At 41.9% G+C, this 27,338-nt stretch overlaps 2 protein-coding genes across 3 annotated transcripts in view; one reads left to right on the plus strand and one right to left on the minus strand.

Annotated features, from left to right (window-relative positions):
* Positions 1 to 896: 896 nt before the first annotated feature.
* The window catches only part of tfb1m (transcription factor B1, mitochondrial), a 33,757-nt gene continuing 7,315 nt past the window's right edge, over positions 897 to 27,338 (minus strand). The window contains exons 7-8 of one of the 2 annotated variants that reach the window (XM_058090578.1): positions 3,782 to 3,909; positions 897 to 2,146 (exon numbers count right to left, since the gene is read on the minus strand). In XM_058090578.1, the coding sequence (XP_057946561.1) occupies positions 1,879 to 2,146; positions 3,782 to 3,909 (396 nt within the window). In that variant the 3' untranslated portion in view covers positions 897 to 1,878. Of the gene's footprint in view, positions 2,147 to 2,771; positions 3,679 to 3,781; positions 3,910 to 27,338 lie in introns of those variants that run through there. The other variant, XM_058090579.1, reaches the window with a different exon arrangement.
* LOC131140300 (claudin-20) lies at positions 13,522 to 20,783 on the plus strand. The gene is made up of 2 exons (XM_058090580.1): positions 13,522 to 13,857; positions 14,382 to 20,783. Exon 2 carries the CDS (start codon positions 14,537 to 14,539, stop codon positions 15,260 to 15,262), a length of 726 nt encoding a protein of 241 aa, XP_057946563.1. The 5' UTR covers positions 13,522 to 13,857; positions 14,382 to 14,536; the 3' UTR covers positions 15,263 to 20,783.

A 27,338-nucleotide genomic window follows, 5' to 3' on the forward strand; every position in this document is an offset into this window, starting at 1 on the left:
TATTGGCACAAATTTAATTTACATTACAAATAATACCTTAGTGTAAAAGTGACTATAGGGTTGTTATTATGTATCTAGTGGGCTCTAATGTTAAAAAATGTATTTAGAAGGTCAAAGAATGAAAATATGAAGTTCATAAATAAGGAATACATGAGTGTAAATGTGACTATAGGGGTGTTATTTTGTATCAAGTGTGCTCTAATGTTTAAAAATGTATTTAGAAGGTCAAAGTATGAAAATATGAAATTCATAAATACGGAATACATGAGTGTAAACGTGACTATATGGGTGTTGTTTTGTATCTAGTGGGCGCTAATGTTTAAAAATGTATAAGGTCAAAGTATGAAAATATTCAATGTATAAATAAGGAATACATGAGCGTAAAAGTGAATATAGGGGTGTTATTTTGTATTTAGTGGGCTCTAATGTTTAAAAATGTATTTAGAAGGTCAAAGTATGAAAATATTCAATTTATAAATAAGGAATACATGAGTGTAAAAGTGACTATAGGGGTGTTATTTTGTATCTAGTGGGCTCTAATGTTTAAAAACGTATTTAGAAGGTCAAAGTATGAAAATATTCAATTAATAAACAAGAAATACATTAGTGTAAAAGTGACCATAGGGTTGTTAGTATGTATCTAGTGGGCTCTAATGTTTAAAAATTTATCTAGAAGGTCAAAGTATGAAAATATTCAATGTTTAAATAATTAATACATGAGTGTAAAAGTGAATATAGGAGTGTTATTTTGTATCTAGTGGGCTCCAATATTTAAAAATGCATTTAGAAGGTCAAAGTATGAAAATATTCAATGTATAAATAAGGAATACATGAGTGTAAAAGTGACTATAGGGATGTTATTTTGTATCGAGTGGGCTCGAATGTTTAAAAATGTATCTAGAAGGTCAAAGTATGAAAATATGAAATTCATAAATAAGGAATACATGAGTGTAAACGTGACTATGGGGAGTTATTTTGTATCTAGTGTGCTCTAATGTTTAAAAATGTATTTAAAAAGTCAAAGTATGAAAATATTCCATTTTTAAATAAGGTATACATGAGTGTAAAAGTGAATATAGGCGTGTTATTTTGCATCGAGTGTGCTCTAATGTTTAAAAATGTATTTAGAAGGTCAAAATATGAAAATATTGAATTTATAAATAAGGAATACGAGTGTAAAAGTGACTATAGGGTTGTTATTTTATATCCAGTGAGCTCTAATGTTTAAAAATGTATTTAGAAGGTCAAAGTATGAAAATATTCAGTTTATAAATAAGGAATACATGAGTGTAAAAGTGCATATAGGGGTGTTATAACGGGACACCATCAACAGTGAGAAATATCAAGTTTTATTGAACATCAATATGAGACTATCCAGGTAAGATCCAGTAACGACAGATGATTTTGGAGAAGAATCATGACTTGACTTCAGCCAAAAGTGAACTTTTCAAATCCAGACTTGTTTTCCACAACACGTCACACATTCACGCACATTTTCCCCATCGCTTGTCCTCCCGTGTGGCTCCGCCTCCCAAGTGACAGTGGCGCACGCAGTGTAAGCCAATAATTGACCTGGATACGGTGCAGCTATGTTGTTGACACCAACATGATGGTGAGATGTGATGTGTGAGTTGGACTCAGAAAGCCATGAAACACGGATGCCCAATTAGCTCTTTCAGCAGACACTTCAGCTATTCGACAAACAACAACAAAAAAACATCCATGATGTGCTTCTTTGTCCCTTGCCTTCATGTACACACACACACACACACAGTTGTTGCTCTTGGTTGCGTGTAAAACCGTGTTAAAAAATGCATGTCGGCGCCAGGTGGAAATGTCAAGGCAGCTAACGGCAGCCCTTCTCTCTCTTTGTCCTTTTCACTCTGGTTGCTCGGGGCTCTCTGGCGTCCCGCTCGGCATGTCCGTCTGTGCTCCTCTCCGCTTGGCCAAGTGTTTGAGTCTGAGCTCTTCTCTGTACTCGTAGCCCGTCAGATGCGGCTCCCGGCTGCACATTTCAGCGTAGACGTCCACTAGGGCCTTAACGTGGGGGATGGTGAGTTCGGTGGGGCGCAGGGTGGGCTCCACGTCCGCCTTGTGCATCATTTCCTCTGTGAGAGCTTCCCGACACGCCTCGGGGAACAACATTCTGGGGGGGGGGGGGGGGGGGGGAGTGTTCTATTCAGGTCGCTTTGATACCTCAATGATCATACAAGTTTAATGCCTTTGGGATCCCTCAGCAATTTAACTTTAACTTCACCCAATCTGCAACGCACAAAGTTATCTTTACTCATTTTTATGTACAAAATAGAAATAAAATAAAATGCAGGACACTAGTTTGAGGCCCCCGCCTTGATATGAAAGTTTAATGTTAGTTTGATATGGATGCTGTATGGTATCATGCACCCAGAAAAAATTATTACGTTTGATTAATGTTCATGTTAAAGGTTAAATAACTGTTAATAGTTATCCTCCCTATCCGTGTGGAAGTGGTAAGTTTTTGGCTATTTAAGTTTAAAGGAAATAACTTGAAGGCTACCGTTTAGGTCGCTAGCTCTCTAGTTTGCGAGTTAGCATGTGTCTCAAGACCCTGCAGTTGCGCAATATGTTGTAAATAAAAAGAGTATAAATGTGACTATAGTCGTGTTTTGTCATGTCTCCAGGGCTCTAATAATGCTTTGTTAATTTTAATCTGGAAAAAATAATTTGTCTACCCACCAACTATATGTGGTTTCTTAAGTTTTTATTATTTGCCGTTTTATGATTATTATTATATTTATTTATTTATTACTGATTGATTGATTTTCTTTATTTTTGATTTGTTTATTTATTTTTCATCTTATTTTGTGCAGAAAAATAAAAAGTAAGATATTTGAGAACAGTGGAATGTTTTATCAGAGCTTTTCTTGTAGAAAATTGGAACCAAAGCACTGAAAAAGTTTGTATATTTTTCTGTTTTTAATAAATTAATTAATTTTTAAATAATTAATTTAATAAATGCGGTTTTTTTTTGTTTTGTTTTTTTTGGAAAACCTGATGTGGCCCAGTCTCACCCAGACCCTAGCTCCAGTGGCCCCCAAGTAAATTGAGTTTGAGACCCCTGATATACTGTATAGTTAATTTGTACAAAATAGAGTGCAATATTAGGCTGCAACCAGCAGAGGCGCTGTTGCTTTAGTGTGTTTAAAGACATGCTGTTAGCTGTGATTGGCTGGCGATCAGTCCAGGGTGTACCCCGCCTCTCGCCAGAAGACAGCTGGGATAGGCTCCAGCACCCCTGCGACCCTCGTGAGGAAAAGCAGTATACAAAATGAATTAATGAATGTTAGCTATTGGAATGTCCAGTTCCATCCAACTTCATATTGAGCTCAATACATCACTACATTGGAAACAGGAGTCCAGAACATTCAAATTCAATGCTGAATAAATCAGTCAGTCAAATGCCCACCCCCAGCAGTGAGAAACTGTACAGCTCTGGTGCATAATCGCCTGTTCCCGCCAACACGCTGCGGTTATATAAAATCTGCTGCCTCGTTGTTCGTGTGCCACCTCGGTGACTAAGAATTGCTGCTCTCGTTCACACCGCCGGCAGCGTCATGCCGCTGATATCTGGGGCCCGCGTGCAGACTCCTCGCAGGCGTGGGGTCAACCGGGCAGCCCCACATGGGCATCTTTGTCTTTCTGGGTCGCCAAACATGTTTATACATTTTCAACGTGTGTGATGAGGATGTGTAAATAATGTAAAAGTATATATAAGGGAATTGAACGGAGCGTCAGCACTCACCCGATCCCCTTGTGGCAGAACTTCCTGCGAAACTGGAAAATATTCCTGACAACTTTCTCCACCAGTTTGAAGGGCTGCTGGATGAGAGGCTGAACCAGAGGGGTGAAGTGAACAACTCCCACGTCCACCTACACACGTATGTACACATAAACACACACACACGTTATATCACTGACCTTGAAATGAGAATGAAAGAGCGGTTGGATAGAGCAGGTGGGTGAAGTAAAAAAAAAAAAAATGTGGAGAAAGGTTGGCGGACAAAAATCATTAAAGGAGAGATGACATGGCATGGCTGACAGGTGAGGAAGTTTCCAGTTGTCATGGTAACGCAATGGACTGAGATTTTTTTTTTTATGTGTGTGTTCAATTTGTTGCCTTCAGGCCTGACTTACCGTACTCTCTTCATCATATACAGTACAGGACGTACAGCATGAAACAAATAAAGAAATAAAACCACGAATACGACGATGACTACGAAACGCCGCAGGAAGAAACCACACCTAAAAAAAAGGCCTGGTGAATAATCACACAGGAGGAAAACACCAATGACGTCATTCAGCCACTCCTGGCACATCACTTGGATTGTCCAACAATAGTTTGGAACACAAACGGTTCCGGGAGGAAACCAGTAGCGACAAACAAATGCTGAGATGGACTTCAGCCTTACAAAGTAGGATCCAGGTCTCAAACTTGCCTTGATATGAAAGTTTAATGTTAGTGCGGCCCGCGCAAGTTTGATATGGATGCTGTATGGTATCATGTACCCAGAAAAAATGATTACGTTTGATTAATGTTCATGTTAAAGGTTAAATAACTGTTAATAGTTATCCTCCCTATCCGTGTGGAAGTGGTAAGTTTTTGGCTATTTAAGTTTAAAGGAAATAACTTGAAGGCTACCGTTTAGGTCGCTAGCTCTCTAGTTTGCGAGTTAGCATGTGTCTCAAGACCCTGCAGTTGCGCAATATGTTGTAAATAAAAAGAGTATAAATGGGACTATAGTCGTGTTTTGTCATGTCTACAGGGCTCTAATAATGCTTTGTTAATTTTAATCTGAAAAAATTAATTTGTCTACCCACCAACGATATGTGGTTTCTTAAGTTTTTATTATTTGCCGTTTTATTATTATTATTATTTATTTATTTATTTATTTATTACTGATTGATTTTCTTTATTCTTGATTTGTTTATTTATTTTTCATCTTATTTTGTGTAGAAAAATAAAAAGTAAGATATTTGAGAACAGTGGAATGTTTTATCAGAGCTTTTATTGTAGAAAATCGGAACCAAAGCAAAGTTTATTCATTTTTCTGTTTTAATAAATGCGTTCTTTGTTTTTTTTTGGATAAACTGATGCGGCTGTTAAAGGTTAAATAACTTAATACTGTTTATTTAAATCTGAAAAAAAACCTGTGTTTTTTTTTCTTATTTGCCGTTTTATTATTATTTTATTTATGTATTACTGATTGATTGATTTTTTTTATTCTTTTTTTTTTCTTAATTTATTTTTTCCATCTTATTTTGCGTAGAAAAATAACAGTACTGATATTTGAGAACAGTGGAATGTTTTATCAGAGCTTTTCTTGTGGAAAACCGGAACCAAAGCACTGATTTCTGTTTTTTTTTTTTTTGCAAACATTAAGTGTATTTACAAAAGTGGTAATATGATAATAGTACAGAGTCACATAATTGTGCTATATTGGTGAGAGAAAGCGAGACAAAAAACATGTACAGATATAATAAGAAAGGGTAAATTAAGTTGCGTTAAGTTAAACAAAAAATACTAAATAAAGAATGCTAATTAACAAATTGATCATATTAAAGAAATACAAAAATTGTGTCTGTTTGCTGATCGGTTGACTGAAAGGCAGAGATGTTTTTGTTTTGTTTCTTTTTAAACCTGATGCATCCCAGCCTCACCCAGACCCTAGCTAGCTCCAGTGGCCCCCCAGATAAATTGAGTTTGAGACCCCCTGCCATAAAGTATATTTGACAGCTCTTGGAACTCTGGATGGTGTTGACTTTAACGACACTAAAGCGTATGTTTCCGTGTTGCCTGCATGTGTGCGTTCCTCCCTGGTGGAGGTGTCGCCTCGCCATTCTTCCTTGTGTGTTAGGCCTAAAATGATGTGACACACCGTTGAAGAAGTCGTGACAGACTCGGCAGAGTCACTCTCTATGGCTTTAGGATCTCTTTCGCTTTAACTGACAAGCACACACACACACACACACACACACACACACTCTCACTCTCCCTTGATTGTTTGCTTTCCTCTAAAGGATCATCTTCCTTTATCTTCTGAACACCAGAATGGAATCACACGAAACATACTACATCAGAAGACAATTTCATAATCCCACATCTGGGCATTTGGTGTTCCTTTGTCAGCAGTGTTTGACATGAATGTTATAGCTTAATGGATGCCCTAGCACACAATCCACTGTCTATGTGTGTGTGTGTGTGTGTGTGTGTGAATGTGAACCAATGGCCTGGCAAAGCAGCGCATAGAGGAGCTTAGCACTTGTCGGTCCGCTATAGCTGCGCTCTGGCAAGGCACACACGTCACAAACATCAGCGGTATTAGTCATCATTAGAATAATATATTTCATTCCCTTAAAGTGCTTTGTGGATGCGGGGTGCCTTTTTAAGACCTATTATGGAGGAAAAACATTCCCGACTTATCCGTCCTGGATTGAAAGGAACTTGTAAAGAGAGTTGAGAACCATGCAAACGAGTACAAGGGGTGAGTACCCTGCCACTCAAAAAATAAATGTTTAGCCTCAACAAAAAAAAAATCAACGCAACAGTTTCCATTAGACTTTCTTAGTTAGGACAACTTCATTTGAAATTGCTTTGAACCAACAAGCAATATTGCATTGCACAAATTAGCTTTTTCCTCTTCACTCAAAGCTTATTTTAAGTAATGCTTACTGAATAATTGTTGTCATTGTTGACGAGTTTTTAAGCTCGTAACTCAAAAAAATATGTTAAGTCAACTGACTTAGTCATTTTATTCAAAGTAGTTTAATTTGTTGTCTACTTAATTATAATAACAATGTACACAACTTTTTAAGTAGCAGTAACTTAATATACAGTAAACCTCGGATATATCGGATTCAATTGTTCCCACTGGTTTTGTCCGATATAAGCGAAATCCGTTATATGCGTATACTGGAAAATGTCCGTTTTACGCATATATCGGATTTATATCCGGTATATGCGTAAATCGGATTTTATCTGTTATAAAAAGGCACTTCCTTGACTATGTTTCCAATGTACCTGGACGCGCAGGCAACGCTGCAAACGCTGCAAATGACATCGTATAGCGGCCTGTCACGATTCGGCGAATCGGAGCGCCATGATGCAGCCATCCGATATATGCGAGGGAAATTTAATGGAAATGCATTGGAACGGGACTGGAGATTTTGTCTGAAATAGGCGAAATCCGTTATAAAAAATCCAATATATGCAATGAATTTTTATTGGAAATGCATTACAGAAAAATCGGTTCTTTTTTATCTGTCCGTTGTGAGCGAATTTCCGATATATCCGAGTCCGATATATCCGAGGTTTACTGTATATATATATATATATATATATATATATATATATATATATATATATATATATATATATATATATATATATATATATATATATATATATATATATATATGTGTGTGTGTGTGTGTGTGTGTGTGTATTACATATTATTGGTATGTTACCAAGCTAATTTTATTAAGTCATGACCAACTTGAATTTTGTTTTAAGCTTACCAACAATAAAATTTGAGTGTATATGACATGCTAAATTAAGTCCATGTAATCGCCAACATTATTATTTGAACATAACTTAAAAAATAAAGTTAGCAACTTAGAAAGTTTATCTAAATCAATTAATTACATTTTTTTTACATTGCATTTATGTATTAAATCAAGTGGTGTCAACAGATACTCTGAATGACTTTTTAGAGTGTGAGGAACTCCTAACTCCTTTGTGGATTTGGTGACTTACTCACTCAAAGGTGTCTGTTAGATTCCCTTTTCCTGTCCTAACAGTTCTGATGGAGTATTTTCAATCCTAAATAATAAGCAGCCGATGGTGACGACAATCATAGCTGCATCATTCGGTTAGCATTATAAGAATCCATTTTTCCACCTGTCATGTCCACACGGAGGGATTTGGCTTGAGCCTATATATCTGCATTGCAAAAAGCTTCCATCAGTGCTGGTGATGCAACATCAGAGCACCATCTGTTCCGGAGAAGCAATAAAAACCCACGCCTTTAATTCCACCCTCTGCCGGAATAATTAGGCCATTTATATTCCTCACTTGATGATTTAAGAGAAGACTGAGGAGAAAAGTCGATACTGGGACTATACGGGTGGCGGCATTCTCGCCATCAGCTTGTCCATGTCACTTTGCTATTATGATTTATGGATGGCCTTGCTACACAGCTTTACTGGGTAGCACCACTGTAATATATACTGGAGACTGCCATTAATCCTTCCCACCCATAACCTCAACATGCAAAGAAACTCCACTGTAAATCAACATACTGTCACCCGGCCATACAGTAAAGGTGCTGTGAACGTGCTTACGCCACCCGTACACCCCCAAAAAAAATATCGAAAGGCCAAAATGCAATTATTTTATATTGTCAAAAACAAGTGACTCATCAAAAGGAGTTTATTCTGTATAGATCGATACAAAAGGACACATGGATTTCATTTGGTCGCAGGCCTTAACAACAAACCCCAGCATATTATAAGCAACACCGTGAGTATGTACTCAGCAGACAACCCCATCGAAACGCCACATAACTCGACACATTGGCGATAAAAAAAGCATTGTGAAGATGCAGCATATTGGACTATTAACAACAACTTTGCCATCAATAAGATAAGATAAGATAAGATAAGATATGCCTATAAAAATACTGCTGCATCACACTGACTCTTCTCCATAGTTGCTGATGTCTACTACTTACCACAACAATCCATTCAGATAGGTCAGAATACAGTATACTGCTGTGTGGATACAAACAATGCCAGCCAATGCGATTGGCTCGCCTGCACAAGGCCTCAAGCCCAAGTATGATTGGCTGAAGCAAATGCTTGGTTTGGAACCAGAGTGCCAAACTGAAGTTTCATACAAACAATCATACAAACATTTTTGTCAGGTTCTTGCTCTGTCGAAAGGAATAGTATTGGCTCATAGCCCTGTGTGAATATAATATAATATAATATAATAGAAACAAATAAAATATTTCAATGCAAAATTGTGCACATCAAAACATTTGGTGAAAACTGACACCTCCACCCAGTGGTGTCATTAGGCCTATTTTAGGTTAGGGGGGCTTCCCCCCTAAAATGTTCTTAAGCCCCCTAAATAATTTAATTAATTTATTTTTTTTTACAAAAAAATCTCTGACAAATTTCATATAATAGGGCAAAAGCAGGCTAATAAGCAAGCCAATAAGCAGGCTAATACTAGCCTACTAGTAGTAGTAGTAGTAATAATAAGAAGAAGAATAATGCTATTAGTAATAATACTAAGCTAATTAATAATATAATAAAAAATATTATATAATTGATCACTGTCCACTGGACAGAATGGTTGCAGATTTTGATCAGCGGTTTTGCAGTGTAGATTGTGTTTTAATGGTGGCGTAAAACAATTGAGTATCTCTACTAAATTTGTCCAGAAGTGGGAAAGTTATATCGCGATTCTTGTTCGTTATTTGTTGTTTTGATTTTTTTTTTTAATGTCTACTACATTCATTCATATCATGTGCATCTCCAGGGGTCCAAGCCCCCCCGTCCTCAGAACCTGGTGATGCCCCTGCCTCCACCAAGTCCTTCAGTACAAACTCCGCCTGACAGCAATGATGGCAGATGGTTTGATGGTAGGGTGTTAAATATAAACAAAGATCACAACCTGAAAGCCAATGGCCTTCTTTTGTCTGCAGTTGGAGGCCTTTTTGCAAAGTCCCACATCCATATTAAAGGCACCATATTTCCTATGTTTGACCTTCCCAAAGCTCAGTAGGGACCTGCATAACTGAAACGTTGCCCTTTTGTTCTACAGCCCGTCTATCCCATTCCCACTCCCTTCATGACGGGTTTTCACCCAATGGTATGTGAGCTGTAATTTGTCATGTCCCTCGAACTGAGATGGGATGTCAGAAGCCCAGGGGCACAAGGCACCTTGCTACCTGAAACACTCGCACTTACATAATGACTGCTTCTGAAGGCGATGGAAAAAAGCAAAATTCAGCCAGGGAATACAGAGGAGGCTCACAGAGACATTGCAGCCAAAGAAGAAAGACGAATCACATTAATCAGGACGACACCTTGAGAAGACAACCCCCACACCAATGCAAAAAGACGGGACGGCAGCAGTCGATGAGACTGAATACACAAGGCTGACGTAACTTGTGGGCTTTCAGGAGGAACGGCTTTGCCTTCCTGTGCAGGCATCCCGGTGTACTTCCCATGAAGTCGCCCCAAGGCATTCACACAGGACATCAGACGGGATCAGCTCCTACGAGCTCAAACTCTGCCCAGAGTTCTTCAACGCAGGTAAATAGTTTGGATGGGCTATTTAAAAACCACACAGAGTCAGACTTGTTACCCAAACCGGTGACGTTGCAAGATGCCACATTCTTTGGACAGCTTGTCACATGATGAAACGGGACACCAGGCCATGCCACGCTACAAGACTGCACTGACAGCAGCTATCACACATCAACCCTGCGTCTCAGCTGTGAATAAACTGCCTTTGCGGGACAAGCTTGGGAAAACAATTTCAGTATAGCAAAATGCTAATTAAACGATAAAATACCCTCTCATGCGGGTCATGCTGTAGCGTGACTGGTCCGGATTGGAGCGTTCTGCCGGTGAGGTGATAATGAAAGAGGGGGGTACCGTGCTTTTAATAGCCTGCGATATCTTCACACATCGCAGCGTCATACATCTGCACCCCCCCACTGCATGTTAACTGCTTTTGGCTCTTTCTCTTTTTGCACCTTCTTTCCTTTTATCATCTATTTATTTATTTATCATATTCCCCACGGAGCAACACCAGCATCAGCACTTAGGATCTCATCAGTTACAAGGAGACAGGTCACACACAACAAACTCCAATGTTCCTGCAGAAAAGTGGAAATGTTCTTTTGTGGCAGCGGTGGTACCGATACAGGAAGTCACAACACATTTGAGGCAATGAGAGTTTCCCCCTTTTTCTCAGCATGCTCGGATTTAATTTTGAAAAATGGTTTGATTTCATTTGAACATGCATCAGATTACAATTGAATGCATCACATAATCAGTTCACAGTTCCACATGTCCAAAAGGAGTAGGAAGAAGCAAAGCTTATTAAATCCTACCCCTCCATCTGGTACTTTTACAATCAGTAATTGTTACTGACAATGGATTAGCTGGTGGAAGTATAGGGTCATTTTAAATAAACAGATCAATAGCTTCGCAAATCAACTGCAAGCAACCAATTTGATAGCAATGGTTGCACATTAGGGCTGCACGGCGGACGAGTGGTTAACGCGCAGAGCTCACAGCTAGGAGACCTGAGTTCAATCCCACTCTGCCATCTCTGTTTGAGAACATCCCGTGCATGTGTGGGTTTTCTTCGGATACTCCGGAGAAGACCAAAAATATGCTAGGTTAATTGGCAACTCCAAATTGTCCATAGGTATGAATGTGAGTGTGAATGGTTGTTTGACTATATGAGCCCTGTGATTGGCTGGTGACCAGTCCAGGGTGTACCCCGCCTCTCGCCCGAAGACAGCTGGGATAGGCTCCAGCACCCCCCGCGACCCTCGTGAGGAAAAAGCTGTAGAAAATGAATGAATAAATGGTTGCACATTAGGGCTGCATGGCGGACGAGTGGTTAATGCGCAGACCTCACAGCTAGGAGACCTGAGTTCAATCCCACTCGGCCATCTCTGTTTGAGAACATTGCATGTTCTCCCCGTGCATGTGTGGGTTTTCTTCGGGTACTCCGGAGAAAACCAAAAACATGCTAGGTTAATTGGCGACTCTAAATTGTCCATAGGTATGAATGTGAGTGTGAATGGTTGTTTGTCTATATGTGTCCTGTGATTGACTGGCGACCAGTCTAGGGTCCGAGACAGCTGGGATAGGCTCCAGCACCCCAGCGACCCTCATGAAGATAATCAATAGAAAATGAATGAATGAATGGTTGCACACTACTGTAAGTCATTGATTTTAACATTCAATGGCAAAATCATATCACAGCAGACTTTGTGGTGATTTGTGGTGATATAACCAAACAAAACGTGTGTATCCAAAGGTATCAGGTCGGCCTCCTTGCAACCCCGCTTTCATTTTTGTCCTGTTTGTCATTCATGAAGCCACAATGTCCTTGTCATGACCTCCCGTTGTATACCCTCTACTGAAAGGACGAGATAAGCAGGCGCATACGATGGAGCAGCTGGGAGGTTAAGTCTCCCACTGACGAATGCCTGATGAAGATAACACCCAAGGGAGGGTCTGCTGTTGTACGTGGTGGGGTCCACATGCTCTACCACAAAAATAAACAAAGATCATTAAGACACAGCTGGCCAGGTCATGAGATCACGATGACGCCGGATTCTACCCTTCCCAGTTGTGATGCATTATGTAGCCATAGTTAAATATAGACGGGATGGATGGAATTTCTGACCTCATATGGAAACCAAAATATTTGCATCTCCCTCAGACTAACACTTGAAAATAATTCTCATAGGTCCAACAATGGTATATTCCAAGTCTGTTGGCCAAAATCTTGCCTTAATACTGGAACTTATACACTTTAAAAGTGCTTTTAGTAGGCCCGACTTGTATTTCTTAAGCTTTAATGCTATTGCGCTACAGTGCTAACATTGAAGGCATATTTTAACAGCAACATTGTGTACATTACTGAAGAACGGGCCAGGCTTTATTTTAAGATGTGTAGCAAAGCCTTATGTTTGTTCTTTGTGGGTGAATACTGCATGGGTGCATCTAGCTAGGGGCGGGGTCATATAGATCCATGAGGAAGGATGTTTTTCCTTCATGAACCCCCCACCAGGTTTCAATTCCACCCTCTGGCATATCTGTGTGGAGTTTGCATGTTCTCTGCGTGGGTTTTCTCCGGGTACTCCGGTTTCCTCCCACATTGGCGACTCCAAATTGTCCATAGGTATGAATGTGAGTGTGAATGGTTGTTTGTCTATATGTGCCCTGTGATTGGCTGGCGACCAGTCCAGGGTGTGCCCCGCCTCTCGCCCAAAGACAGCTGGGATAGGCTTCAGCACCCCTGCGACCCTTGTGAGGATAAGCGGTAGAAAATGAATGAATGAATGAACCCCCCCCCCCCAAAACAAAAAACTTCAAAACTGACCGCCAGAGAGCTTTTTCTCTGGTTGGTTGCTCATAAATAGGCTCGAGGGACACATATTGCTGTTATTGTATTATTGAAAAGTAAATTTAACATAAAATGGGACATTTATGTTTTGGTAAATTTAGTCATTGTGTCAAAGGAAGTGAATAAGTGTTATTTATGAAAAAAATGCCAATGTATGTAATATATATGTGTGCTGCTCGACAGTCAAACAGTTAGCTGTCCATGTTTGGTTGACAGCTGCTGACAGGCAGCACGCGCAGTTGGGAGCGTTCTGTCGCTTTCCAAGTAGTGCTTGTGAGGCAGGCACGCGCACACACACACACACACACACACACAGGAGTGGAGAGAGTGAGGGGTGGGGGGCGATCGAGAATAGAGAGAGCGCAAGTGCACCGCGGCTCTTCCTCCCAGCAGGCTCCGGTCCAGCCTGTGTGGTCTGTCGGGTTGGGATGTGTTCTCCTCCGCTGTTGCTAAGGAGATGGGTGGCTCGAACGGAGCCGCGGACCGGGCTGAATCGTCCACGTCGCCCCCTCAACAGTCTGCCGTCGTTGTGTGTGCGTGTGTGTTTACCGGAATTATTGCGAACAACGTGACGCGTCAGCGGCAGCTCTGCAGCACCACCACCACCACCACCACCACCAGCAGCAGCGGTAGCAGCAGCAACGGCGGCCAGGGTAAGCGATTGTTTTATTGGGACGTAAAACAAAACACTTTCCCATTGGGGGCTGACGGGAATTACCTTCATTAGTTTAAATGTATTTAAAACTGGAATCAGCAGACTGATAAAGTTACATTCCAGTGACTTGTTACATTGTGTTTTTTCCCCAAAAATGTGAATTGAATGTTTTAAGGACACACTTCTTTTGGAAAACACACAGAAACCCTAAGGTTGTAAAAGATACTTAATGAGTGTTATGTTAAGGACACTGCAGCTTTAAGTCTCCTTAATGATTGAGCAATGTAAATAGCACAAAATGATTTCTCCCTCTCCAGTATCAGCTGTTGTAAAGCACAGGAGACAACACAGAAAATGCACACATGCACAATAATTCCTTTATTTTGCTTACCTAGGGACAGGCACTGTCAGCTCTTATTGCTCGCCCTTTGTTTCCAGCCAGTAAAGTGTGTCTGTGTGAGCTGAATGAGGGGAGAAAGCAGCCACTCTGTTCTTTTTCTCATTTGTGTCTCTCTCCTCCAGTCCAGTGGAGCTGCAGCCTAAGAGCTGAGGAGGCGAGGATTTGACTGGGAACTGCTACACGGGCCAAGAAAAAGGGCGAGAGAGACGTGGCTGGACAAGAAGGGGCCGGCGAATGCTACCCCCGAGGAACGTCGGCTGAGGCTTGAAAAGCGAGCATGGCATCAACAGGCATGCAGATATTTGGATTTGTGCTGGCGCTACTGGGCATCATGGGCGCCATGGTGGCCACTCTGCTGCCCAACTGGAAGGTCAGCGCCGATGTGGGCTCCAACATCATCACAGCCATCTCCCAGATGCAGGGACTGTGGATGGACTGCACGTGGTACAGCACGGGAATGTTCAGCTGCACTCTCAAGTATTCCGTACTTTCACTTCCCGCGTATTTGCAGACTGCCCGCACGACCATGGTGCTGTGCTGCGTACTGGCGGCCATGGGCCTTTGCCTTGCATCTTTGGGACTCAAGTGCACGCGCTGGGGAGGGGGGCGGCGTTCCAAGCGGCATGCGGCCATTGCTAGCGGCGGCTGTTTCGTGGCCGCCGGGTTCCTGTGTCTGGTGCCTGCTTCCTGGTTCACCAACGAGGTCATCACCAACTTCCTGGACTCCACTGTGCCCGAGAGCAATAAGTTTGAGCCTGGGGGGGCTGTGTACGTGGCCTTTGTTTCTGCGGGATTCCTTCTAATGGGGGGGTCCATCTTCTGCATGTCTTGCTCTGGGAAGCGGCACGGCCCGCAGGACCTGGTCCTGCTCCCCCCGCCTGACAAATTGCTGCTGCAGCAACAGCAGCAACAGCTGCTTCAACAACAAGAGCTCCAGCACCAGTATTGCTCTCTCTCCCCGTTGGACAATAAGACTGGCTATAGCCTGCAGGACTATGTGTAGGAAGGCAGCGTTGTGTGTGTGCACTAGCGGACGGAGGGGGTGGACTACCATGGCTTATGCTACAAGAGTAGGATGCGCTTCGAACAGGTGGGGATAATATGAAACGAAGAGTAACCAGCCCCTGCTCCTATCTTTTTTTTTTTTCTTCCTGTTTTGCAAGCACAAGCAGTGGAGGTAATCCCTGAGCAGCACCTTGGAATAAACAGAGTGAAGGTATCACAAGCACGGATGAGGTGCTGCACAATCGAAGGGAGCCGCTAACCAAATGCAAGACATCCTTCATCGGTAAATCACTAAGAGGGTTCCCTGGGGAGTGGATTAAGCAAATAAAGATTTTTTTTTCCTCACCAAAGGTTGAAAATGGAAAAAAAAAAGCAATCACTTAGCTGCTATTTACAATCGTTTGGAGCTCTCTCAATTGACAACAAATGCAGTAGGTTGAAGTCTTTTTCAAAAAACGGCCATATTTTTGTTTGCTGTTGCAGTGACGTTGATGTCTCGCCTCTAAGCATGCGGTGTGGAGCTTGTCTTGTGTATTAATACAGCGCAATGCCCGGTAGGAGTCCGAGACATAGCCACGCGATATGCCTGTGCCTGAAAAACGATGTAGAGATATTGGCGTGCTGTAAGTGTTCAATGAGGAAAGAGGAGACGAGGGCTGCTGGGCAGGATTTGAAAAAAAATGTAGACCAACAGATACCTGCTTTCCTCTCGGCAGGTGTGAGAGACGGAAAGAAACAAACGGCAAAAGAAATTGAATTGAGTGGAGTGGACTATGTGGGAGTGGGCTGTTTTCATATTTCCATTTCAGGCAAAAAAAACCACCCTGTCGGTAAACTGTCCATTCCAGCCAATATAACCATTCCACACATGGACACCAGTGCCCAGTCACACATACACACGCTCACTCCAACATATGTTTTTGTGAGTGTCCTTGTAGACACAGTAAACACAAACGCTTGCTTCTGTGTTTTTGCCCCTGCCATCCTCCTCCACAGCACCATGGAAACCAAATTATTGTCTGAGAGCTGCAGCTTGTCAGCCAAGTGATTTGTTTATAGTGGGACATCTTTTTTTGTGTGTCTCTTCCCATTGTTCCATAAGCTTCAGTCAGAACCTCTGTGCACACTACTTAGCCTAATCCCCTTTATTAGCCAGTGAGAAGAAGCAGCATCCACATTAAAGGGTTAGCATTTAGGCACAAACACGAAGCTCGTTATATGACAGGTAACTGAAAAAGGTTGGAGTCATTCTCCATATCTGACTTGTTTTCCAACCGCATCGGCATTGAGTCTGCATCCACAGAAGCTCTCAGTGTCTTAAATAGGAGCCACTTGACTGCTGCTTGTCATTCATACCTGTCACAATACACCAGCACGCGCTCCCCTCTTTACCCATTTCCGTCACACATCACGTGGCAGTGATCACTGACTGGAGAATGCTGATGCATGTTGAAAGCATGACCCTCCAACCCCCCTGCATACACACATAACTCCCACCTACTCAAATGTCACGGGCAATGTTGCGCTTTCACACGTTCCCGTGCTAGTTTTTTGCGTCTGCTCTTTTCTAGAGAAGAAGGAGGGGAGGGAATATTGGATTTGTGATTGAGACAGGCTTTGGCTGTGACGCAAAAAGGACCGCACACTTCCCTCCTTCTCTCTCATAAACACATAGCTTCCTGTGGGGGGAGCAGATGGCTAAGCCCAGCTTGCCACCTGCAGGCCGATGCCGGCACACCACAAGGCGACACTGTGAGCATCATCTCCAGTCCTGGCAGCCCTCAGGGGCCAGGTTTCTACACCATCTTGCCCCAGCATCTCCAACAGAGCTGGTGCGCTCACAATAACTCAGTGCCCAGGCACCAGAACCAATGCAATAAACATAAAAATGCTAAGAATGTGCCATGTCATCGACTAATACTGACATTTTTGTGTTTCAAGAATGTGCCAAATACTGTAGTCTCATGATGACGCATTTTATTACTATTTTGACTCCTTTATCTTTATTTTTTTAAACGTGTCGTTTGTACACGAATTGTACATTAGCGAATGTTTTATGGATTTGTTCAGCCAGACTAAGTCTGAAGTCAACGAGATGCTTGTGTGCAGTCCTAGGCAGCTTTCGAGGGTTATTTCAAATCCTCTTTATTCCTGATTTCCCAAAGCACAGTGAGATTCACTAAGCCCGAGTGTGGGGAGGACTTGAGGGTGGTATTTTCTAAACGAATATATTTATTTCAGGAATATCCAAAGCTCTGTGGTAACTGTACACAAGTGTCTAGGTGTTTGTTTATGCTGAGGGACTTAGCATTTCCTCAGAGTGTTCGAATAGACGATACAATACCATGACCACGCCATATCTTCTTTATAAGAAGAGTACTCAAATGCACCTTTTTTGTGTTACTATTTTGAGAGTAGTTTGTTTCAAATGGTTGAGCATTTCAAGCTCCCTGCACCAGTACAAACACAACACAAGTGGCACTCTGGAAGGGGGGGAAAAAAAAAAAAAAAAAAAAAAAAAAAGGAAATGTCTGACCGCTCCAGCAGGGCTAGCGGTTCCTCTCTTTTGTGTCTGTGCAGCTTGATATCAGCACGCAATTTCATTAGCTTAGAAACGGCCCGAGTGCAAAGTGGTCCTAAGAGTTACAAACGTGCATAGAAACTGTACCGAGATATTATCTTTTTGATAAAACCGCAGCTTATTTTTGTGGATGCTTTAGCACTTCTTACTTTGCCAGAGCATATTTGTGATGAAGAGCAGCTCACAAGTTCTGATACAGTTGTCTCAATGTGCTTGTGCAAGTAGTTCTATTTTTTACCAATAAAACTATTTTATGAAAACAACACGCCTGCTGGGTGTATGTTACGTGTGTGTATAATAACTGTGAAGATGGGAGCTACCATTCCGTTGCCAAATGTGCAGATTGTTGGATGGTACAAATTGTACTGACTGCATCCGACCAGCCAGGCTGCTATTACGCAGCACCCGGGGGAGACGTGGCATTGGTTTGACTGTATGCATCCATAAAACATCGCCATGTGCAAATGGGTTTTGAAGAAGGAATTCTTCTCTTAATGTCGCGCCCAAGCTCACCCAGCCATTCCTCACCGAGATGACAGCATGAATAATAACCTTCCTGAGAGTTAAAGGGAACTGGACTCAGGAGATTAATTTTTTATTTGTCCCATGTAAAGCCATTTGAAGTACCTTGAAAATGAGTTTATTATGACAATAATATAAAAAAATATGATTGGACGGTAGGGTCGGGTTTAATGGCAACACTCTTAAATGTGTAATTGTCAAATGTAATAGATGCCATATATCACGTCCAACAGCGTAATATTAGGAAGTGAAGGAGAACCCAAACATTGGCAACACTAGCGTAGTTATGTAAGCTACAGTGCATTTTTTAAACAACATTTTAACAGCAACATTATGCTGGGAAGTCCATTCACTGAAAACAAGCTCCCACGTTTATACCTGACCGACCAATAGTTGGCAAAGCTCCAGGCATTAGTTTAGGATATGTAGCGAAGCCTGATTTTTAACAATGCTTTCATTAATTGGTGGGCAAACACATCACGTAGCTAGGGCCTGGTCAGAAGTGGTATCATGTCTATGAAGAATGAGATTTTTGAATTGAAATTGAAATCATTTCTGTCATATGTACTGTCATTTCCGATATATAACCCGCTACTTTTTTTGTCATGCCACAGTGACCCTCATCATTAATGATGTCTGATACTACGGTTTCCGATTCAATACCGAGTAAAATTGAGTCTGGTATCTGCAATACCGATCCGAGAGCATAGAGAATCAATTTAGGAGATTAAGTATCTGGTATGAGAGGTATCGATATTTCAGTACTAATCCACACATCAGTACTCATGGTGGAGAATAGAGGTGTGCATGTGATGTGGATTTCAGGTTGAAGGCAATCAATCAAGTTGCTTTTGCAGTGTCGGGAGGTCCACGGTTGTCGGCGGGTTTCAGAAGGCTGGACAAGACAGCACAAGCTTGAAGGCTGTTTGGCCTTGGGTCGGGGGTGACGCTGGTAGCGACAACAAAGAAAGTAGAGAGACCAATCGTGTGTGTGCTGAGGGAATTGTGGACGACTTTTAGTTCCCAGGCGGAGGGCAAAGACATTAGTGGCTGACTTTTCTAGTAGGCTACTGTTTAACCAGCCATATTACACCCCACTGTTCGGAAAAAAACAGAAATTGACTTAAAAGTTAAAAACAATATTTTCTGTGTTCTATAAATATCCCATCTTACGATGTGGACACCTAAAGACTGGTGTGGCCTATATGTCTACAAACCTACTTTTCCTCTATAGTGCAGAAAAACATAACAAATGCACGTTGACAAGGGCAGTTAGAGCTTCCACTGCAAAATGGTGCAATAATATAACAAGTAACATGCCACAATATGTAGCTAGAGAATAGTAAACATATACATTGCATGTTTAATGATGAGGAGAACAAGAAAACTGTGGAAACCATGTCAGTAATTATGAACGATGCACAGCTAACTATAGAACAGAGGTAGGGAACCTATGGCTCGGGAGCCAGGTAGGGCTCTTTTGATGACTGTATCTGGCTCTCAAGCATTTCTTACCACAATAAAAAATTATTTTTGCTAACATTTTAAAGTAAACCATCACAGAAATGACTGTTAAAAATAATATTCAAAATTAACAACTTTCTTATGCATTTTAATCCGTCCATCTATTTTCTACTGCAATATGGCTGACAATATCCATCTTTCTTGAAGATATTTTCCAGGTCAAACACCAAAACTCGATTATTATTGGATAAGGCGGTAGTCTACCTTGGTCATTGAGATGTCAACATGTAAATGTAGACTTTCCTCCTTTAGTCAAATAGTCGCCTAGCTAAAGCTGCAGAACCAAGCCTTCTGGCAAAGATGGCCAAAAGAATTAAATATACGGAGTACGGTGCAAAACTATGCAGCAGCAGAAGTTGTATTAATGGCAACAAGTATTTGATTTATTGTTGGACACTGCGCTGCTCACGAAAGTGTGCTGGCCACACCCCATTGGCGTGGGGTAGTGTGCCTGGTCTACGTAATTGGAGCCCATTATATCTAAAACTGTTGGTCTTACATAAAAATGCACACATTTTATTTCATTCAATGTTTAAAAAAATGTATATGGCTCTCACAGATACACATTTTAAAATATCTGGCCTTCATGGCTCTCGTAGCCAAAAAGGTTCCCGACCCCTGCTATAGAAGCTGCATATACTGCATACAAGTGAAGCAAAGAGAAGACACAATTTACATAATAATGTGGTATTACTTTTCATGTTATGTTTACTGCTGTTTTTATTGCTGAGAAAGGGCAGAGTTGCATGATAGATGCCTAGTACATTATGCAGACCTGATTTATTACTTCGTACAGCCGTCATACTTTATTATTGATTATTATTATTATTATTATTTTTGCTTTTTGTATTAATTTTATGATTGGAATGCTTTGCCTAAATAAATACCTTTTTAAAGGGAAACTAAAACTAAATTAAATTGAAATTTATTATCTACATTTTTTAACAAAATCAATTTTGATGACGGGATGCACGGTGCGCTGGTGGTTAGCATGCAAGCCACATAGCTAGGAGACCTGAGTTCGATTCCATCTCTGTGTGGAGTTTGCATGTTCTCCCCGTGCATGCGTGGGTTTTCTCCGGGTACTCCGGTTTCCATCCCACATTCCAAAAACATGCTAGGTTAATTGGCGACTCCAAATTGTCCATAGGTATGAATGTGAGTGGTTGTTTGTCTATATGTGCCCTGTGATTGGCTGGCAATCAGTTCAGAGTGTACCCCGCCTCTCACCCGAAGACAGCTGGGATAGGCTCCAGCACGCCCGCGACCCTCGTGAGGACAAGCGGTAGAAAATGAAAACGCATTATATACATTACTGTTATAAAGTACATTTTTCATTCTAAATGACCTATGATTAAAAAAGCGACGAAAAATACTGCAATACTACAGGATTTGATTGTACAGCACTAAGTTTTAGCTAATTTAGTGCGGATCGCTGCCTGGTCCGCATGAAGCCGAAAAGGAAATTCCTGAAACAAACATGGAATATTCACGGCTCCCACTTCCTTTTGGTTATGCAACAAGAGTGTAGATCAAATAGCTGCTCCTCTCGTGGGGGAAACTCTAATAAGATCTGCTCCTCTGTGTATTTAACCTACATTCTCCATCAGAGACTCCCACCCTGAGTTGCCGCTACGACTGATCTGAACGTGAACTTATACGAGGGGGTGGTGAGTGATCGACATTTCCAGGCAGGGGTTAATCTCGCACGGGGGCCTTTCTTTTGAACTTGCCCTCCACGTCACATTTACAGATCACTTTATTTGCCCTCTTGATATAAATACAAATAACCTTCCAGAGAGCATGTGGAGAAAGGGAAAAAGTGGAAGATAATGAGGCGAGGACCGCTCGCTCCACAAGACAGGCTGGCAATGAAAAGCTCCATTTACCATCACGGTGATTGCCAAAATGCAGTGGAAATCTAACTTGCCGTTGTGTGTCACTGCACTTAATCTGCAGCTTTTTTTGTTTTGGACAGCCATTATTGCTTGGGAGTGATCATACTAAAGATATAATGTTCTCATCAATGTGCGAGAGAGAGCGAGTACAAGAGAGAGCGAGAATGACCTTCCTTTGTTTGGAGCTGCTCTTTTTTCCTGGTCCCAGCACACATGCAAAGCTGGGGAACCATAGCCGCGACCTTGGCTGTGCTGTAAACTGCTGAGGAAGGCAGTAAAAGCTACAAGGATGACAAAGGGACTATAGTACGTGGAAGGAAACAATACAGTGACGGTTCAAAAGAAGATGCCTTCATATTTTCATATTTCAGCTTCAGCATGGGGGTGAGACACGTGGCTGGGAGAGTTTGGTGCCCAGGTGAGGCCAAAGCAATGAGAAATTTTCATGTTTCTTTCGCCCCTTGATGCATTCTGAGGGTAGTACAGACTATGAAATGGAATTGTAGTGCAGGGGAGCAACCAAACATCAACATTTTTTTTAACTAAAACTAAATTCAGTAACCACCCTCGGCCATCTCTGTGTAGAGTTTACATGTTCTCCCCGTGCATGCGTGGGTTTTCTCCGGGTACTCCGGTTTCCTCACACATTCCAAAAACATGTTAGGTTAATTGAATGTGAGTGTGAATGGTTGTTTGTCTATATGTGCCCTGTGATTGGCTGGCGACCAGTCCAAGGTGTACCTCGCCTCTCGCCCGAAGACAGCTGGGATAGGCTCCAGCACCCCCGCGACCCTCGTGAGGATAAGAGGTAGAAAATAATGAACTGGTTGCTCTTGGCACGTAGTTGGGTGCCTCAAGCTGGGTGAGGGTGGTTGGATGTGGGGGTTTTTATTCTGTGTAGACAAGGAATAATATGTTTTGTTGGGATGAGGTTAGAATTTGGGTGTTCAGGGGGTTGGGACTAGATAAGTCTAGACTTCTTCCCACTCCCTTTTGAACATGTGTACATTTATATATACACATAGGTATTTTTATTTGTATTGATTTTGGTTGGTTTGTTGTGCTTTGGATGTTTTTCATGTTTTTATCAATTATATATAAATATATTATATATATTATATATTATATAAAAAAAATATATATATATATATATATTATATAAAATGAATGAATGAATAAATTGAGTAAATAGAAATTGACACATACCAAATTATACCCACAAAAAGTTTAAAGTTAAATCATGAATCACAGTCTTGCAGTTAAATTGGAGCATTCACGTTAATGGCTTATAGATTGATGGCTGCCATTGTGGATTTTTTTTCAATACTTTATTATAAGTATGAAGCTGACCTCATTTTAGGCGTGTATGGGAACAAAAAGCCCACCTGCATATTATCATGGCATATGCCCACCAACTACAAAGACCTGAATTTGCTGTACTTTGAAGTGCATTTAAATTCTGTTTAATGCTGCGTGTTGATATTATCTAGACGGTGGCTTAGCGGTTAGCATGTTGGCTGCAGATCTGGCTTCAAGTCTCCCAATCTCTGTGGGGAGGTTGCATGTTCTCCCTGTGCGCGTGTGGGTTTTCGCCGTGTGGTCCAATTTCCTCCCACATTCCAAAAACATGCATGTTGGGTTAATTGGTGAGTCTAAATTGTCCATAGGTATGAATGTGAGCCCAAAGCCAGCTGGCATAGGCTCCAGCATACCCCCGCTACTCTAGTGAGGAAAAAGCAGCATAGAAAAACAGATGCATGATACGTTTCGGTTTTTCTCATAACATTGCTATTGAGGTGTCAATTCTCTGTCAATCATCTATGAATAGGAGAGTGTTGAAGTCGACCTTTCTGCAGATGATAATCTAACACCAACAGCAAACCCAATGAACCTCTGCCTTCTATTTAAGGCGATACTGTGCGAGGATACTGGTGGTCTTTACCTTGTATCAAGTCTGAAGCCCGAGGCGTTTATAGTGTTGGCACGAGTCCCTGAAAATAACTTTCCCCGATCCTCTTGATACCACGTTTGACCCGCTTTTACGAGGCAGGAAGAGGCTGGGATGAATTGTGGTGGCCATGCAGCGTGTGCTCTGCAGGAGGTGAGAAAACTGTGCGGACCCTCTGAATAAATTCTCACTCTCGCTAGGCCACGTCAGGTCACAGCGGAGGGATCCATCACTCAACATGCCACTGCCTTATGTCACCACCCAAACGCCATCTTAAAGGAAAAGTACACTTTTGCGGGAATTTTGGCCATCATCCACAATGATGACCTCACATCTTTCTCTTTTCATTTTCACGTTCTCTTTTCAGCTGTAACGGAAACAACTATTTTGACTATGAAGCCCTTAAAAAAAAAAAAAAACTCCAAAAAACACCAACAATGGTCTATTTACATAACTCTCTTCTTACAGGCGGAGGCTCATCCTCTGTATAATCAGGCGTCAAAAGATGAGGTTCGGGATCCTCATTTGTCCAAAAGTAGGCAGGCAGCCACAAAGCCTGCCATGATTAGTAGTGCTTGCCATTATTGTTGACGGAAGTATCGCTAGACCAGAAATCAATGCGTTCCGATATTTAAAACGATCAAAATACTGTAAATATTACATGTTATCATGGGGGCAAAATTCCAAATTTTCCTTCAAATTTACGAGATAAAGCTACTTTGTTACCTGGAACACAAGCAAATAGCATAGCCTGGAGGAAAACCAGAAAATAACCGAGCTGAATGCCTCCTCCCTGGACAGTCACCAGCTCTAATGGATGTTCAATGCGGCATTAACAAATTTAATTTGGGCTCAGTTCATCTGGCCTGTGGTCTTAGCTGATGACTATGTACAAGGCAAACATCTGTAGGGCTTTCCTCCTGCGAGGCTGAGTTAACTGGCTGGTGCAGCCCGATGCGGCCATTACTCAAGAAGCGGGCTGACGACCGGATCAGACAGACGGCCATCTGCTGAAGGTACGCCTCACTCTCCATTCTGATCCATCTCTGTCACGAAGGAACCTTTTGGCACTCTGCTGCTGTCAACAAGGCTTGGCCGTGTGGATCATTTTCTCTCTTTTGTTTCAATCTCTTAATCATGTCTACTTGCTACACAACACCATTTCTCCCCCCCCCGTCTCTTGCTTGCAATCAGGCAGGGTAAGACGTGTAGCCACACAAATTGTCCTGTAGGTGACATTGTTGTGGTCATCAGCACAACCCAATACACTCAAAAGCTTTTTTTCTACTTGAATAGAGTTATTTAATCGATGAATTAAATGTTGGCCACACAATCAGGAGAGGGTTTGATTCTTTGTATGGAGTTTGCATGTACAGTTTCCTCCCAAATTGCAAAAACATGCTAGGTTATGTTTACTGCTGTTTTTATTGCTGAGAAAGGGCAGAGTTGCCCAACTTTGATGACGGGCTGCACGGTGTCCTAGTGGTTAGCGCACAGGCCATACAGCTAAGACACTTGAGTTCGATTCCATCTCTGTGTGGAGTTTGCATGTTCTCCCTGTGCATGGTAACATGCTAGGTTAATTGGCGACTCCAAATTGTCCATAGGTATGAATGTGAGTGTGAATGGTTGTTTGTCTATATGTGCCCTGGGATTGGCTGGCAACCAGTCCAGAGTGTACCCCGCCTCTCGCCCGCAGACAGCTGGGATAGGCTCCAGCACGCCCGCGACCCTCGTGAGGACAAGCGGTAGAAAATGAATGAATTTTGATGAATACAGCATGACTAAAATGCATTACATACGTTACTGTTATAAAGTACATTTTTCATTCTAAATGACCTATGATTAAAAAAGCGATGAAAAATACTGTAATACTGCAGGATTTGATTGTACAGCACTAAGCTTTAGCTAATTTAGTGCGGATCGCTGCCTGGTCCGCATCAAGCCGAAAGGAAATTCCTGAAACAAACATGGAATATTCACGGCTCCCACTTCCTTTTGGTTATGCAATAAGAGTGTAGATCAAATAGCTGCTCCTCTGGTGGGGGAAACTCTAATAAGATCTGCTCCTCTGTGTGGAGTTTGCATGTTTTGCATGTCCGGGTACTCCGGTTTCCTCCCACATTCCAAAAAACATGCTAGGTTAATTGGCGACTCCAAATTGTCCATATGTATGAATGTGAGTGTGAATGGTTGTTTGTCTAAATGATCTTGTCTGTGATTGGCTGGCGACCAGTCCAGGGTGTACCCCGCCAGCTGGGATAGGCTCCAGCATACCCACGGCCGTAATGAAGATATACGGCATAGAGAATGGATGGATGGACAATCAATGAATCGTTGCAGCGCTACGTCAGGCCCCATTTTAAGGAGCCTTACTGCACCTTCAAATGTCGTCTCTAAATTGAGATTATACTTTCTCACTAAGATAGTATTTTTCTTTCGCCCTTATCAATGTGAATTTCAAAACACAGCCTTTTTTCATCGCACCATCTCCAAATGATCCAACACTATCTACTCTAATCAATGATGTGTTCGATGGCGCCGCATACGAGACGACAGCATGTTGCTCGTGAGGGAGCATCGACTGCGTGACTTATAGGGCTGCTTGTCACGCTCTCAAGCAGACTTTCAAACACATTATGTTGGAGAACACAGATGCGCTCTTTGTGAATTAGCTCATTTCTATGTAAAGATGGCATGGAGATGAATTTGGGTGGCTGGATGTGGAAGGTAAAGATGGCTTGATGGCTTCCCCTTGACCCATGACCAGAATATAAATGAGAAATTACTACAATGGCATAAAGCAGAAGCAATAAAGCATGCAGACACACGTGGTATATATATACCTAGGACTGGATGACAAGAGGCAAATTTAAACATCAGTCTCAGTGAGAATTATCCAAAGGACTGTGACTAAAAAGGAAAAGGGGGGCAGGTGTGATCTGCCTCGGGTGCATGGCGCCAGGCAGAACGCCATCAAAGCAACCAATCGCAACTCTCCAAAACCTTCAAGGGCGATCAGTCACTCAATAAGACACGAGAGGTGTAGCCGCGGGGAAGGAGAACAAGGCTGACAGATAAAATAAGGATGACTATTAGACCCTCCCCCACATCAATATTGGCAACAGTACCTGCTAAGTAATGTAGTGGAAGCGGATTCAACATTCCGTACCTCATTATCATCTTAGCATATACTATCCCGCGCCGTTGCCTCGCCTCCAAACATTTACTGGATGCTGAAAGGTTCATGAGGCTTTTTCATTTGAGTGCGTGATGTCAAAGCATCTGCAAAAAATGTCATACTTCACTAACTGCCAGATGTGTACCTGCTACTGCCTGAGAATCCACACTGGCAACAAAGAGTGCGGGCAATGGGCATTTGAAGCCATTTTTTTCCCCACACAACTGTTCACACAATTAGAACTACTAGAATTTCAATGTAATGGATCTCATTAAATGTGCGAGTAAAAGCATCGTTATGGCCTGTTTGTGTAAATTATTGAGTAGACCAGGTTAAGGACAGTCACGGTACATTTGCCTACCACAGAACCAGGTGGTTTAGTTCAGGCATGCCAAGAGCAGATAAAAAGGAATCCCTCTT

Source organism: Doryrhamphus excisus, chromosome 13 (genome assembly GCF_030265055.1).
Source record: "Doryrhamphus excisus isolate RoL2022-K1 chromosome 13, RoL_Dexc_1.0, whole genome shotgun sequence".
Classification (NCBI taxonomy): Eukaryota; Metazoa; Chordata; class Actinopteri; order Syngnathiformes; family Syngnathidae; genus Doryrhamphus; species Doryrhamphus excisus.

Coding starts and splice junctions, on each gene's coding strand:
- LOC131140300 (XM_058090580.1), top strand. CDS start 14,537: ATGGCATCAACAGGCATGCAGATATTTGGATTTGTGCTGGCGCTACTG.